The sequence below is a fragment of the Erpetoichthys calabaricus genome, chromosome 2 (genome assembly GCF_900747795.2).
Source record: "Erpetoichthys calabaricus chromosome 2, fErpCal1.3, whole genome shotgun sequence".
In the NCBI taxonomy this organism is placed as follows: domain Eukaryota; kingdom Metazoa; phylum Chordata; class Cladistia; order Polypteriformes; family Polypteridae; genus Erpetoichthys; species Erpetoichthys calabaricus.
The window spans coordinates 342,345,045-342,362,306 of NC_041395.2; the positions used below are offsets into that span (position 1 = coordinate 342,345,045).

The 17,262-nt window shown below is 42.6% G+C and overlaps 1 protein-coding gene across 1 annotated transcript in view; it reads left to right on the forward strand.

The window, feature by feature from the left end:
* Nucleotides 1-207: 207 nt before the first annotated feature.
* Nucleotides 208-17,262, forward strand: part of LOC114647364 (CD82 antigen-like) — a 215,039-nt gene continuing 197,984 nt past the window's right edge. Inside the window, exon 1 of the mRNA XM_051923510.1 lies at nt 208-358. Coding sequence (XP_051779470.1) covers nt 256-358 — 103 coding nt within the window. The 5' untranslated portion in view covers nt 208-255. The remainder of the gene's footprint in view (nt 359-17,262) is intronic.

Here is a 17,262-nt window from a genome sequence, read left to right on the forward strand (position 1 = left end):
TGAAAAAGCGACCCGATACATTACAGTATTAAAAATGTCTCGTTTGTAAAGGGTACCGCCGACGAAAGAAAGAGAATATGATAAACACGCACGCCGCGCAGACTGCACAGCCGGAAAAGACAGAACACAGAGGTGAGTGACCCACAAAGAGTTAACTTCTCGCTCCGTTGGATAGCCGACTCGCGCGCGCGCGCGCACGCGCACGCGCAAACACACACACACCCACCCACCCCGATAGATTCTCATATTATCCGCATGGTGGGGAAAGATTCTTCATTGCGCGACAACTTGGACACGTACAGTACAGGCTCGTCTCCTGTCTCTTCCACGTTCTCAAAGTGTGAGAAAGAAAAGAAAAGTAAGTAGAGCGTTTCGTGGCGATTCCGACTCGTCTTGTGTCGCTAGCGTTTCTTGGTAACTGACGGAATACGCGTTTCTGTTTTCTCTTTTAAACGGCGAATTAATAAAACAAAAAGTTTTCGGTTTGTAAAAGAAAGTAGACATCGCCGTTGTACCCCGTTGCGATGTGCTTGTCGCTTAACGTTGGGAGAGCGGAGAGGTCATCCGAACCTAAGACGATCCCCTCTTGTTTGTTTTGTGTTGTTTGTTGTTTGTCAGTGTGGCGACACTCCCGGAGTGGTTGCGTTGACGCGGCTGTACCTGATGGCAGGTGCCGCCCATTGTTGGCTCGCTGCGACTGGCCGCCGTGTCTGGTACCAGCTGTTTGTTTGTTTGTGTGTGTGTGGCGAGCAAACCCGCGTGATGTGAGAGCCAGTCTCTTGAAGGAGCGCGCACACGCGTGGGCTTCGATTTGAGAACTGTGGCGGTGAATCGGGACGTGGGGCTTATAGCGCTTCGCTTTTTTATTTATTAAAAAATAGGAGGATTACCCATAATTTATTAAAAAAAAAAAACTAAGATTGGGGTAAGTGGCTTACCACGGAACGGAAATAAGGTGCCGCCTGGCGATCTTTTAAACTTCGTAGTTTTTATTCGGCAGAGTTGTGTCCGGGAGGCCCCGCGGGATTCGCTTCGCAGAGCATTTACTTTTATTTCCCTGACGCCTTCCTTCAAGCAGGTTAGCCACAAATGTGCCTCAAATCTAATTTTTTATTTTTATTTTTATTAGATCTGTTATGATGTCTTGATCTTTCGTATTGCTTTTTCATAGAGAGCCCCGTACATTTCTACACGTTTCAACAGTAGGAGGTTAGGGTGCAGTTGGTGTCACCGAGTCGGGGAACCACCAGGGCCGGACTGGGAATCTTATTCAGGCCGGGAATCCCAAGTCTAACCCAAGCCACTCACATCAGTTTTCTTGCACAGGCACAGATTCAAAAAAAAAAACAACAAACACCATTTTGCCTTGGAATGTTTTATGAATGAGGAGACAGTACATTGAGCTTTTACACATATACATTTGCCTCTTAAATATCAATTTCAAGACAACCTCTGATAAAGTGTGGAGCAACACTTCATAAATGTGAACGTTATAAATAAATAAACCATGTAGTTCTGTAATATATCAAAACAAATGTGAAAAGAGCACTAAACCACTAAAAGTAGTTGTCAGTGGAATCCACAGTGCAGAGATTATGTTTGCAATTTCAACTGGGAGTCTGGAATCTACACAGCTGAGCCGCTGTCTCTTAAAAAATAGGACAAGATGACAGAGATGGGAATAGATTCATACCTGGTGGCATGGATCGTGGACTATCTTACAAACAGAACTCAGTATGTGCGTCTCGGGGATTGCAGATCTGACATTGTGGTCAGCAACACAGGAGCGCCGCAGGGGACTGTACTTTCTCCGGTCCTGTTCAGCCAATATACATCAGACTTCCAATATAACTCGGAGTCCTGCCACGTGCAAAAGTTCACTGACGACACTGCTATCGTGGGCTGCATCAGGAGTGGGCAGGAGGAGGAGTATAGAAACCTCATCAAGGACTTTGTTAAATGGTGCGACTTAAACCACCTACAACTGAACACCAGCAAAACCAAGGAACTGGTGGTGGATTTTAGGAGACCCAGGCCCCTCATGGACCCCGTGATCATCAGAGGTGGCTGTGTGCAGATGGTGCAGACCTATAAATACCTGGGAGTGCAGCTGGACGATAAATTGAACTGGACTGCCAATACTGATTCTCTGTGCAAGAAAGGACAGAGCCGCCTGTACTTCCTTAGAAGACTGGCATCCTTCAACATCTGCAGTAAGATGCTGCAGATGTTCTATCAGACGGTTGTGGCGAGTGCCCTCTTCTACGCAGTGGTGTGCTGGGGAGGCAGCATTAAGAAGAAGGATGCCTCACGCCTGGACAAACTGGTGAGGAAGGCAGGCTCTATTGTTGGCATAGAGCTGGACGGTTTGACATCCGTAGCAGAGCAACGGGCACTCAGCAGGCTCCTATCAATTATGGAGAATCCACTACATCCACTAAACAGTATCATCTCCAGACAGAGGAGCAGTTTCAGCGACAGACTGCTGTCACTGTCCTGCTCCACTGACAGACTGAGAAGATCATTCCTCCCCCAAACTATGCGACTCTTCAATTCCACCAGAGGGGGTAAACGTTGAACATTATTCAAGTTATTGTCTGTTTTTTAGCTGCATTTTTTTTTTTTTTTTTTTTTATTACTCTTTAATATTTTTTGCTGCTGGAGTATGTGAATTTCCCCCTGGGATTAATAAAGTATCTATCTATCTATCTATCTATCTATCTATCTATCTATCTATCTATCTATCTATCTATCTATCTATCTATCTGTGTCTGGATGTTTCAGTGTTGCAGAATTCTGTCAACCACTTTTTTTTTTAAAGAATGCACTTAGTATACAGAAAAATCTTGTGAAAAATGTTGTGTAGCCTATTCAGGCGCAAAAGCTTAAGTGTCAGAGTTCGAGAGACGCACTTTAAAAATATTTGAATAAAGTAAAAAGAAGACGCGTTCATTAACAAAGTTATGAAATAAAGAACAACGGGTTCATTTAAAAACACAAGTACAATATATTGCCAAAAGTATTGGGAAGGCCTTCCAAATCATTGAAATCAGGTGTTCCAATCACTTCCATGGCCACAGGTGTATAAAAACTCAAGCCCCTTGGCCTGCAGACTGCTGGCATCTACAGACATTTTTGAAAGAACGGGTTGCTCTCCAGAGCTCAGTGAATTCACGCCTGGTACCGTGGTAGGATGCCACCTGTGCAATAAGTCCATTTGTGAAATATCCTCGCTACTAAGTATTCCACGGTAAACTTTTAGTCGTTTTATAACAAAACAAAACATAACAACAGCAACTCAGCCACGAAGTGGTAGGCCACGTCAAATCACAGAGCGGGGACAGCACTTGCTGAGGTGTTCAGAAGTTGCCAACTTTCTGCATAGTCAATAGCCACAGACCTCCAAAAGCTCAAGAACAGTGCAGGGTAGTGACAGAGCTTCATGGAATGGGTCTCCATGGCCGAGCAGCTGCAGCCAAGCCTGACATCCCCAAGTGCAATGCAAAGTGTCAGATGCAGTGGTGTAAAGCCCACCGCCACTGGACTCTAGAGCAGTGCAAACGTGTCCTCTGGAGTGATGAATCACGCAATTCGATGGATGACTCTGGGTTTGGCACTTGCCAGGAGAAAGGAACTCACTTGACTGCATTGTGCCAAGTGTAAAGTTTGGTGGAGGGGGGATTATGGTGTGGGGTTGTTTTTCAGGGGTTGGGCTTGGCCCCTTAGTTCCAGTGATAGGAACTCCTTAATGCTTCAGCCTATGAAGACTTTTTGAACAATTTCATGCTCCCAACTTTGTGGAAACACTTTGGGGATGGCAAGGTCTATGAAGAAATTGATGAATGAGTTTGGTGTGAAGGAACTTGACTGGCCTGCCCAGAGCCCTGACTTCAACCCAACAGAACACCTTTGGGATGAATTGGAGCAGAGACTGTGAGCGATCCAGGCCTCCTTGTCCAACATCAGTGCCTGACCTCACAAATTCTCTCCTGGTCCCAAATTCCCATAAACACACTCCTACACCTTGTGGAAAAGCCTTCCCAGAAGTGCTGAAGCTGTTAGAGCTGCAAATGGTGAGTCAACTCCATTTTAAAGCCTGTGTATTAAGAGTGGGACGTCATTAAAGTTCATGTCATGTGTGTGTGTAAAAGGCAGGTGTCCCAATACTTTTGGCAATATAGTGTAATTCCATTCACATACATGTTTCATTAATAAAAAAAATAAATAAATAAATAAAGCATTTTGTGTAGCCTATTCAGTCACTCTGAGAGAAAAAGGAAAGAAAAAAAAGTTAAAATTCATTATAATTTGAAACAAAAATAAAACAAATACACATTAACAAATACCAAAAACCCATACAACATCCACATATAATTCAAAGTATGTTATAAACTTAAACAATCTTAATTTATAACTTTAATTACAGAAGCACCAGACGCATGCACCTCTCATCATATCGTTCTTGTTTAACTGTCGGAGCGCAAGGCACACGGAGATTTAAAACCTGACTTGAACAAAAACAAGAAACCATCCAACCAGAAAAGAAACCCTCTAACATTAAACCAAAAGAATTTGTGCCCACTACAGAGCAGTAACACCTGCTCGTTTTCCAGTGTAATAACATTATATAATTTCACCATTAGTTTTTTTCACTGATTGTTCTAAATGCCAGACCAGGACAGGCAGCAGGCCACTGGGAAAGCTCCCGCTGATTGTAAACGTCAGTCCAGCTCTGGGAACCACCCAAAGAGGCAAGACCAGTGTTGCCACCCTAACTTTCAGCAAAAACCTTAGATCATATAACCGAAAAAACATGGAAAAACATAGACACGTTAAATAAGGTAAATATATAAAGTGTCTAACTTAATACAATAGCAGTACACATTTGCCACATAAATACAGTGGAACCTTGGGTCTCTGAACACGTACAAATCGGGTTACGACCAAAAAGTTTGCCAAACTTTTGCATCTGTTCACGACCATACACTCGGGTGACGAACAAGCCAGTTTCCCTTCCAGTTCGTACGCGCCGATGATTTTCGGTCTCTCCCTGTGCATTTGCTGTGAACTCTTTGTGCTCTACAGTAATCCCTCGCTATATCGCGCTTTGCCTTTTGCGGCTTCACTCCATCGCAGATTTTATATGTAAGCATATTTAAATATATATCGCGGATTTTTTGCTGGTTCGCGGATTTCTGCGGACAATGGGTCTTTTAATTTCTGGTACATGCTTCCTCAGTTGGTTTGCCCAGTTGATTTCATACAAGGGACGCTATTGGCAGATGGCTGAGAAGCTACCCAGCTTACTTTTCTCTCTCTCTTGCGCTGACTTTCTCTGATCCTGACGTAGGGGGATTGAGCAGGGGGGCTGTTCGCACACCTAGACTATACGGACGCTCGTCTAAAAATGCTGAAAGATTATCTTCACGTTGCTATCTTTTGTGCAGCTGCTTCCTGAAACAACAACAACAACATTTATTTGTATAGCACATTTTCATACAAAAAGTAGCTCAAAGTGCTTTACATAATGAAGAAAAGAAGAATAAAAGACAAATAAGAAATTAAAATAAGACAACCTTAGTTAACATAAAAAGGAGTAAGGTCCGATGGCCAGGGTGGACAGGGTTTACACGGGCCGTGGAACTGAAAAAATATATAGAACTAACTATTTTACATTACAGTGAGTAATTAGCCATATTAAAAATAGTAAAATGTAATAATTTGAAAGTAAATTACGTTTCATGTTGCGTTCGAGTTTTTCGTTGCGTTTTACGATTTCGTTCTGTTTGGCTTTGAAATTAACACCCAAATATTTTTAAAACTTACACATTTACTGTAAAACTATTTTTTAAATGAAATTTTCATCAATATCGCATTGAATTTTGATTCTGTGTTTGGAGTTACATTGTGACAATGCAACGTGTAACTGCCCGTGAGAGAATTTTGGTTCTTTTTCTGTAATAAATAAACCAACTTTTTTGAATGTTTGTCTCTGTGATTTGTTAATTGTCTTTGCAAAAGCTATTCTAATGGGAAACTGTTAACGTTTTAATACAAATGACATATCAAGATCTCCTTTGGTGTGTAATGTTATGCCCTGAAGATGTACTACATTACCTTTCTTGGATACATCCTTCTTTCAACAGTAATTCGGCCGGTGGAAGACCGAACGGTGTTAACGGTTGTAGATATTCTTCGTGATATTGTAAATTGATGTTTTCAACTTCCGCACCATCACCACCAACTGTTTCAGCAGAGTCTATTGATACGCATTTTACCAATTTGCTGTGTAACCGACGAATAATTTTTGCATTAATTCGTTTGACTGCATCGGTTCTCAGTACTAGGATTGCCCATGTACTTAATATTTTCTGTTGATAACCCTTCGGGATGAAATTCTTCAATAAGATTTGGACATAATACGTCTTCTTTAATTGGGAATTTAAAGTGAGGAACGCATAAAAATTTATAAGAGCTGAGAGAGTAGGAACTCACACGAATGAGAGGTGAGAGGACTGTGGGTGTGGTTGAATATGGTTAAGAAGAGGGCATGACTTGAAAAAATCTCATGGCCAAAGTCTCGTCTTGCATGACTGGAAAAAAATCTCTTTTAAAAAGTCTTGTCTCGATTTTTTTTATATAATAGAGAGATGTAAGTATCTCCAAGTCTGGCACATTGTTCACGGGCGATTCTTCCCCATTCTTCTTTCTAGAGACCCTCTCAGTTGGTGTGATGGCACATCTGGGCAGCGGTTTTCAAATAGTGCCACAGATTCTCAGTAAGGTTAAGATCAGTGGCGCAATGGTAGTGCTGCTGCTTTGCAGTAAGGAGATTTGTGGGTTCTCTTCCTGGGTTCTCCTTGTGTGGAGAGTGCTTTGAGTAGTGAGAAAAGCGCTGTATAAATGTAAAGAATTAAAGAATTATTATTATCAGGTGAGAGGACCGTGGGCGTGACTTGAAAAAATCTCATGTTAAAAGTCTCATCTCCTCTCAGGATTTTTTTGATAAACACTGCTGTTGTCTCACTATTATATCTCTCAAATAAATCAAAGTGTCAAAAAACTAAATCACATTCCTGAGAAGCAGTAAATGATAAATTCAAGCTTAGGAGCAGAGCATTATACAGGACTCCTCGTTGCTTAAGTCAACAACTTCAACTTGATTTTCCTATTTATACTTTTCCAGTTTCTCACAAAATCGTTTATGGCAATATCCTTTAATGCCCTCGACAGATTTTGATGGTTTCCAAGCACCTCTACATTGAATGGCCTCTTTTGCGATCAGCATGTTTAACCCTTGTGCACTATGCAGGATGTGATGTCAAAGCACACGTCACCAGTCACAATCGGCAAGCGAATTTGGTGACGCACAGACTAGTAATTACATTTTAGAGATGCATGGAGTTGATAATTTAATTAACATGTACAAAACAATGATGTACACAAGAAATTGTAGTTCAGAAATTTGTGCTAAAAGAAATAAATGATTGTGATTGGAAAAAAAAGCATAGATTCAGGAGACAAAACCATAGACTGAAACAGAAAAACATAGATCTATGTGGAAAAACATAGGAGTCGCAACACTGGTCAAGACCACACTGCAAATATTTCATCTGTTCCTGTCTAGGGCACAGGGAGTTTTATTTTTATAATTGCAAAATTCAGTTCAGTATTAGAGTCGCCTCCTGTCAGATGATAACTCTGACACGGTCATTACAAAAAGCTGTGTGCACTCACTGAGCAAATTATTAGTAACACCATAGTCATACTGCATATAGGGCCTCCTCCCTTTACTCTCAAAACAGCTTCAATTCCTCATGACATGGATTCCACAAGGTGTTGGAAACATTCCATTGAAATTCTGGATAACTGTGTCATGACTGAGTCACACAGTTTCCTGTAGCTTTGTCAGCTGTATCTATCTATATACAAGACACCCATGAAAGCACGCAGGAAGGAGCCACGCCCACCAACTCTAAGACCATTGGATACGACGAAAAATCGCACAGCCACGCCCACCAACTCGGACGCAACGCCTCGGAAAACATGCCGTCATTTCTGTTTGTGCCACAGTCCACATGCAGCTCTGAGCCACGTTGACTTTTCGGTTACGACGCACGACCGCATGCAACATCACAGACTGTTTTACACGCTACATACAGCAATTCGCATCCGCGACAAACATGCGTCTTCTTAGATGGTCCTGCAGGAACACGGAAAACGTTTCCCCGCCCACCAACACTCCTTATTCCCCGGCCTGCGTTCACCCTCGCTCTCTAGGCATTCCCACTGCCTGCTCATGTGCCTGCACGCAACAACTCACCGACCACCCCGTAATTCGCTTTCGTCTGTGCTAGCAGTCCACATGCACCTCTGAGCCACGTTGACTTTTCATTATTCTTTTCGGTTATGACGCACGCACCACCATCGCAAACTGTTTTACACGCCATGGTCTTAGAGTTGGTGGGCGGGTCTCCATGAGTTGCTCTTGCGAGCGGGCACATGACCAGGCGGTGTGTATGCTTTGAGAACGAGGGTGGACGCGGCAGGATCATGTAAGAAGAGGCATGTTTGTCGTGGATGTTAATTGCTGAATGCAGCGTCTAAAACAGTTTGCGAGGGGTATCCCATTGGATCCTTAAAACAATCCTTTAAAACTGAGGTTAAAGCACAATGAAGGAAGCAGTCTTTAAAAACCAATAAACCCTGTGCCTCTGTTTCATTAGCGTCTCACCTGCTTCACCGATGCAGGCCCTGCAACAGTCGAGACGCTCTCTCAGCAGGCTCTCTGTGCCTGACTCCACTATAGGCTGCAACAAAATTATGAAAGTACGGGTGCATTTTTTCACACAAGCTGGGTAGGTGGGTGTTAGTTAATTAGTTACTTGAAGGATTTCAAGATTTAATATGCACAAACGGTAACACTGCAAAAGCAGCCCAAAACAGAAAAGACGGCCGGCAATAAGTGGCCGACAAATTACACGCGTGTGCATTGTATTTCCTGAAAGCAGCGTTACGGATTTTGCAAATGTTTATTTTTTTCCCTCTGCTTAAAAAACATTTAATAGGCGACGTGATTATGCGGCGTATACTATGCCGCGGGTTGGTATGCAGTGTGTAAAACAGTTTGTTTGTCACGGATAATTTGCCTTTTACTATTACATGAAAACAATTTCCTGTTAATACTTCGTTACATTGATATAGAGGTGTTCTCAATATTCAAAGCGCTATCCACACAGGGAGGAACCGGGAAGCAAAACCACAATCTTCCACAGTCTCCTTACTGCAAAGCAGCAGCACTACTATAGCGCCACCAGGCAGTTAAAGAATACACCGGGCTCGATTTTCTTATCACTTCTGTTTATAGAAATCGGGTCGTAGATAGCATTGTTGCAATGTTACTTTTCTTGGTGGCTTATTACATTATACGGATGTTTCACATGTTCATTTTTTCCCCTGTGCTTAAAAGACATTAACAAAGTGTTTCTCAACTGTGACTCCGGAACATCTCAGTACGCAAGCTATATTAAGCGTCAACAACAAAGACTCGCTACACCTTAATCTACAACCTACAAGTACTGACACTTATCCCTACCGACGAAGTAACTTTCACCAGCGTGGCCTTCTTCGTCACAGACGATCCCGGTTTCAGTCACGGACAATTATATGTTGCTCTCTCCAGAGGTCTATCTTTTCATTCACTCACAGTGGTATCCACAAACCCACCCCATTTGGACAACTGTGTCATTCAGGAAGTGTTCACCCATCGATACATAATTATGTGGCGCGGGTTGGCTAGTATCTTCGATTCCCCCACATCTTAAAGGTGTTCTGTTGGATTCAGATCCGGTGGCTGGGAAGGCCACTGAAGAATACTGAACTCATTGTCATGTTTATGAAACCAGTTCGCTTGGTGTAATGGCACATGATCATGCTGAAAGTATGGGTAAAAAGCGCCCATAAAGGGATGCTTTTTACCGTTTACTTATTTGGCTGATGCCTTTATCCAAGACCACCCATCCAATTGCACGGCAGCGCTTCAGCCATTGGATTTGGGCATCAATACCCTGAAAGTGTATTATCGCAAGGAAATGCTGAGAAAAATTCTCGTCAGCATAACTTGTAGGCAGGAGGAGATTAAAAGTAACGCAAAAGAAGCTATTGAAATGATTGCAAACACCTGGATACAAGTTAAAGAAAGCACTATAGTAACAAATACAGAATCTCATTACAACGAAATATTTTTAGGTTCCTGGGAGTTCGTTATAATGGAATTTTACCTGTATATGCAATAATAAAAATAATAAAATAGTAATAATAAAGGTTAGGTATTCATATTTGTGCTACAACACAATTCTGGTAACTGCCACACGGTCCATCGAGGCTCACGTGACCATTCTTGTCTTGGTCACGTCATCCGTCTCATTCAGTCATCCTCTGAGAGTGAGTGAAGATCATATATATTGGGGGCACCAAAATCTTTTAAGTGTTTAGGGCCGCTATCTATATATATAATTCACTAAGTCCATGGCAAGCAAGTCGCATGCAAGACAGGCACGCCCGCCAACTCACAGAGCCCCGCCCACCAACAATTCACTAAGCAGCCGACCATGGCACATGCACGTCAGAGCCCTGCCCACCAACCAACAATTCGCGTGAGAGCGAAAGCATTTGCCAACAATGTTTTCATTAATCAAGAACGAAAGACGGAGGTTTGAAGACGATCACATACCGTCGTAGATCTGACCATAAACGATGCTGACTAGCGATCTGGCGTCGTTATTCACATGATCCGCCGGGCAACCAGAGTCTTTGGGTTCCGGGGGGAGTATGGTTGCAAAGCTGAAACTTGAAGGAATTGACGGAAGGGCACCACCAGGTGTGGAGCCTTTGGCTTAATTAGACTCAACACGGGAAACCTCACCCGGCCCGGACAAACAGAACAATGAAAAGTCAACGTGGCTCAGAGGTGCATGTGGACTGTAGCAGATGCGAAACCGACTGAGGCGGTGTTTGGAAAATGAACAGTCAATGTGACGCACAAGTGCATGTGGACTGTACACAGACGAAAGCAATTCAGGTGAGGAGTTGGGGGCAGGCACATGAGCAGGCAGTGTGTACTGAATGATGACTAAGAGATGACTGTTCACCCATTAATACATCGTCCTCACTGGGCGTCCTTCCCCTCACACCCCGTTCTGCCCTCCGCGCGCAACTGCCGTCCAGCCCCGTCCCTCGCTCTGGGAGGTGGGGGCGCGGCGGCGGTCCTCCAGTTTTCAGTCACGGACAATTGTATGTTGCTCTCTCCAGAGTTCCCTTACAGTCGTATCCTCAAACCCACCCCATAAGAAGAAGCATGTTTGTTGTGGATGTGAATCGCTGTATGCAGCGTATAAAACAGTTTGTTTGTCGCGGATGTGAATCGCTGGATGTGGCGTGTAGAACAGTTTGCGAGGGGTATTCCATGGTCTTACAGTTGGTGGGTGGGTCTCTGTTAGTTGCTCTTGCGAGAGGGCACATGACCAGGCAGTGCGTATGCTTCAAGAGCAAGGGTGGACGCGACAGAACCATCTAAGAAGAATCCTATTTGTCGCAGATGTGAATCGCTGTATGCAGCGTGTAAAACAGTTTGCGAGGGGTATCCCATGGTCTTAGCAGTGTCTATGCTTCGATGTGAATTGCTGTATGCAGCGTGTAAAACGCTGTATTGTATGTTGCCCTCTCCAGAGTTCCATCTTTTCATTCACCTACAGTCATATCCTCAAAACCAACCCCATTTGGACAACTGTGTCTTTCACGAAGTGTTCACCCATCAATACATAATTATGCGGCGTATGCTACGCCGCGGGTTGGCTAGTAGGTCTTAATTCAGACCAGGCTACGTTTTTCCAGTCTTCAGTCGTCCAGTTTTGGTGAGCTTGTGCACCCACTTCAGTCTCGGCCTTCTGTTCTTGGTTGACAGAAGTGGAATCTGACGTGGACTTATGCTGTTGCGGCTCATCCACCTCAACGTTGACATGTTGTGCATCCTGAGATACTTTTCTGCTCACCACAAATGTACAGAGTTGGTGTTTTGTCTTGGTAGAGTAATATATTGCTCTACTTTCCCCTTTTGTATTATTAATATGTAGCCTTTGTCAGAATGCCTCAAATCTCACAGACTTACCACTGTTTCTAAGGTACTAGGGGGCTCTGCCCCCTGCTCGCTTCGCTCGCCAACCCCTGGTGTTCTGAAATTACAAACAGCGTGATGTATGAATGAGATATAGCATAGTGTCAAGGTGTAGATGACGCATATAGGAAGCAAATAAAGTTGTGCATGTAGAAGAAATTAAGATGGTCATTGTCGTCATCAGAGTCAACTTTGTCAGAGCTTAGAAAGAGCTGTGCAACTCCAGGAAGTAATGAAATGACCTGGTTACTAATGTGATCAACATTAATATTTTTTGGACATAATATAGTTTGTTGTGTTAAAAGGGGTATTTGGTGTAATGAGATTGCTGTTCCAAATATCTCTGTAACTCTTTTGAAAGCAATGACAATTGTCTGCGTATTTTAAGGTGGACTGCAGAATAGCCGAGCACATGGAATGTGGAATAATAGCTAAGCACTGTGTAAAATCTCCTCCTAATAAAAGTACCTTTGCTCCAAAGGGAATATTATTATTTATCAACGTTTGTAGAAGTTTATCAATGGTGTTGAGTAAGTGACTGGATGGCATTAGATGCAAAAGCAAATGAACTATTGTAGGATGTAATGCAGTTCATAAAGTTTTCACTTTCAGGTACTTCGTCAGTTAGAAGCTTCTGTAGATATGCAGGATATGAATGTAAAGGAGGCAGTGTAATTTGACCCTTTTGACAATAACGTGTAAATTCATTACTTGTATTGCTAGTTGTTTCTTCAGGGAAGTTAAGTGAATGATAATGATTGCAAATGACATTCAGTAATCCCAATGATTTTTCATGAATTGCGTTTATTTATTTTGTCCCTTCGCTGCCGTTTTTGTATCTCTGAGACTCGAGGTGTTTCGTTTTGAACCCTTGTCTGTTTTGATGCAGCACTTTGAGACGCGTGCTGTATGCGTGTACGTTCATTGTGTCTGTCCATCTGCGCTCGTTTCTGTTAATGTGTTAGTTGAGCTTTGCGTTTTTGGAGCCGAGACCTTTTTTTCTTCCGGGGTTTCAGAAGCGCGTTGTATGCGCTGACGTGTATTTTTTTTTTTTTCATGCGGGTTCGTGTGTTTGGTCCCGTCACTTGAGCCGTATCGTTTTGTACCTGTGATCGTGAATTCATCACTTGTTCTTCAGCGTTAGATATATGAATAAGTAATAAGGAGGATCGCACTCACTGTTAAAATGTAGCCTTTTCTGTGGTTAAACGGTTAATAGTGGATGAGTATAATGAGATCGACCTATGCTGCCTAATTTGAATGTGTTCAGATGACGTATGTTTAATACGGACGGTTCGTTTAGTAATGGGCAGGGTTGCCACCCGTCCTGTAAAATACGGAATCGTCCCGTATTTGAGAATGAAATTGCGCGTCCCGTTTTGAATCAATACGGGACGGGTTTTGTCCCGTATTTTTTTTATCTTTTTTTTTTAAAGCAGCGTCTCATGCAAATCATCCCACACGCATTTTATGAAGATGCCTACTTTCCTACTTTTGATTGGGTAATACTTGATGTCATCGTTATTTTGATTGGTCATTTTAACTGTCCAGTGAGGAGGGCAGGTCTTTTAAGTAGAGTCTGCAAACTGTTGGCACTCGGATGTGGCTCCCGCTGCAGTATGCGTCCCTTATTTTTTTGTATTAAAAGTGGTAACCCTAGGAAGGTTCTGTGGATATGCAGGATATGAATGTAAAGGAGGCAGTCTAATTTGACCCATTTGAGAACAACGTGTAAATTCATTGCTTGTATTGCTAGTTGTTTCTTCAGGGAAGTTAAGTCAATGACAATGATTGCAAATGACATTCATTAATCCCAATGAATTTTCCTGAATAGTGGACTCATTATTGAACGCGTTGTCAGCTAACTGGCGCAACCGTTTAGCAGGTGTCTGTCGTTGATGTCCGTGACGTGTATGTTTTGCTTGTGCTGTTTGAGAGGTGCGTCGTATGTCCAGTATTTGGGACGTGTTGTTTTGGAGCTGTAATCGATTTGCCTGTGCTGTGTGAGAAGCCCGTTGTAGTTTACGGCGTGCATTGTTTGTTTGTATTGAGCCTTGCCCGTTTTTGTATGTCGGTCAGTTGAGCTTTCTCTTTTTGGAGCCTTGCCTGCTTGTTTTCCGGCATTTGAGATGCGCGGTGTAGACGTCTGCGTTTATTTTGTCCCCTTGCTGCCCCGAGACATTTTTTCTTCTAGAAATATGGATAAGTAATAAGGAGGATTGCACTCACTGTTAATATAGAGCCTTTTCTGCGCTTGAACGGTTAATAGTGCCTCATTGTAATGAGATCCACCTATGCTGCGTAGTGTGAATTGTGTTTGGTCCCGTTATCCGAGCGGTATCGTTTTGTACCCGTAATCGTGAATTCATGACTTGTTTGTTCTTGAGCGTGAGAAATATGGATAAGTAATAAGGAGGATCGCAGTCACTGTTAATATGGAGTCTTTTCTGCGGTTGAACGGTTAATAGTGCCTCATTGTAATGAGATCTACCTATGCTGCATATTGTGAACGTGTTGAGATGACGTATGTTTAATACGGATGGTTCATTTAGAAATGGGGCTTTGTGTGTCATTTGTTATTTGTTACTGTGGTCGTGGGTCTGAATTGTCGTTTTTGTGTACGTTTCGTGTGCTATGTCCGTAGTCTGTCCCGTTTCGTGTCCAATGGGCTTTGTGTGGTGCTCGCGGCTTCTTTTTTTGTGTGCTAGGGGCTTGTTGAATCCTCCTCTTTGTGTGTGTCCCGTTTCGTGTGCAATGGGTTTCGTGCTCCTTTTTTCTGTGGTCTGACTCCTTTTTTCTGTGCGCGACACCTCATTTTTTATTTTACGTTGCATTCCATCCGGTTCCCGTTGCTTGGGGGGGGGGGGGGGGGGGGATTTGTGGGGCGCCTGCGCAGTACGTCTTTTGCGGCCACGGCCCATTGCCGGATGTCCCTACGTCCATCCGGTTTAGCATTCTCAGTTAGTAATATGGATTGTACCATAACGTATAACTTCTCCCCACCTTCCCTTCTACATGTATAACCTTAGGCAATTAGGTGTAGTAAAAGACAAGCAGGAGTTAAGTTACACTTTAAATAATGTATTATTGATAATATTAATACATAATAACAATATGCAAAGTACATTTGAATATTGGTAACCATACAACCTGATAAATGGTGATGTGTAGTTTCAGGTGGTACACAGACTTGTTAGTTACTTAAAATGTCTCTAGTTAAGGCATCATTTGCGGTCAGCTGTCTTCAGAACAGGCTGCATGCCTGTCTCAATATGGCTGCCGAGCTGTGGTCTTCATTGTATTGCCCTTTTCAGTTCATGGTGTGTGTGAGCTGCTCCTTCATCAGATGGTAAGAGAGAGAGAGGGTGAGATAAAGCAAGCAAATTTATGGGTTTTCTGTCCAACCCCTACAGCCAATAGGGCGTCATGGTACTTTAAGGCTTTTGATACAAGCCAATACCAAACAGCCATGCTTCAGACCAATGGGGTAAAGAACATCTTAACACCTGCCCCCAAAACCATATGTTAAGGTAAAGCTTGACAGTTAGGCAGCCTGGCTTTGTGTGGGAGTTGAGAGACTTCAGAGAAACATTTACCCAACTTTTTCAGGTACTTCCCCCAAATCCTGACGTAAAATTCTAAGAGACTCAGTCCTTTTGTAGTAAACATGAATGCTTCTCACTAAAGTAACACTAATATTGCATTGCTTTGCCTAAGTTACAAATAAAGACATACAAAATATTTTATCAACTTGTATGCAAAATCTCACTTCACAACAGTTGGTTTAGCCTTTCTGTCAGCTCAGCCCAGTCTGGCTGTTCACCTCTGACCTCTCTCATCAAAATGGTGCTTCAGTCTGCAGAACTGCCGGTCAATGGATGTTGTTACGTTTTTCGTACCATTATGAGCAAACTCCAGAGCAGGGCTCTCCAACTCCGGTCCTGGAGTGCTACTGGGGAAACAGGTTTTCATTCTAACCATTTTCTTAACCAGTGACCACTTTTTGCTGCTAATTAACTCTTTTGCCTCAGTTTTGATCGACTTTCTATTTAAGACTCTGCCCCTTTAATTGTTTCTTTGTTTTTTTTACTTTCTCGCATACAGAGTATAGGGAAAGTATTGTAATCGTCCAAAAACTCTATGTCGAGATTCATTAAAATCTTAGACCTCTCTGACTTTCTCGTATACGAAATATAGGGAAAGTATTGCAATCATCCAAAAAGGTCAATGTCGAGATTTTGATGAATCTCGACATTTTAGACCTCCCTGAGTCCGGAAATACCGTTTTTAGAATTATGTCTGTGTGTGTGTAAACATGATAACTTGAGTACGCTTTCACTTAGGTCAACCAAATTTTGCATACAAGTATTAGGTACAAAACGTAGATTTCTACCAACTTTTAGGCTATTTCCGCTAACCGGAAGTGGTATTTTACCTTTTATTCACGCAGCTGCACAGTCCGATTTGTTCAGCTTTGCTTTTATAATAATTGTTTAATATATTGTTTATTTGATTTGATTTGTTGTTGATGGTTGTTTAATGAACAGAATATAAAAATACCAGCAATGACACACTGCTTGATAACGTGCAGTGAATACACTTGACTTGAGCATTCCTAGTTTTCAGCCTCTTTCTCTGTATGTTTAGTATTCGTTTGCTCAGAGATTGATGCGCTTGCTCCTTCCTGAGCAGCTCTTCTTTAATCCACCCTAACAGCCCGCTTCTCTTCTTTCGTCGGCATCTTTTCACATTAAAATTGATTAAGTTAGCGTATGTATTGCAATTACTTAGTATGGTTTCTTTAATTTTTCACTTAAGCTGGCACTTAAGTCTTCAACCTGCCTCAAGATTGATTTATGATATGAAGAGGTAGAAGAAGTGACGGCGAAGGTGGTAGGGATAAGAACGACGCCCGTACACATGCACCGCACGGCCGCCCTGCTGGCTGCTGCCAAGAGTTGATTCTACAATAAAATAAAATTAAAATTAAAAAAGGAATAACCTTGGAGGTCAGTCATCACCCCGACAGTAGATAGTAGGCGTCACATAGTGTATGTGTACCAAATTTCAGGTCAATAGTTCATACGGTT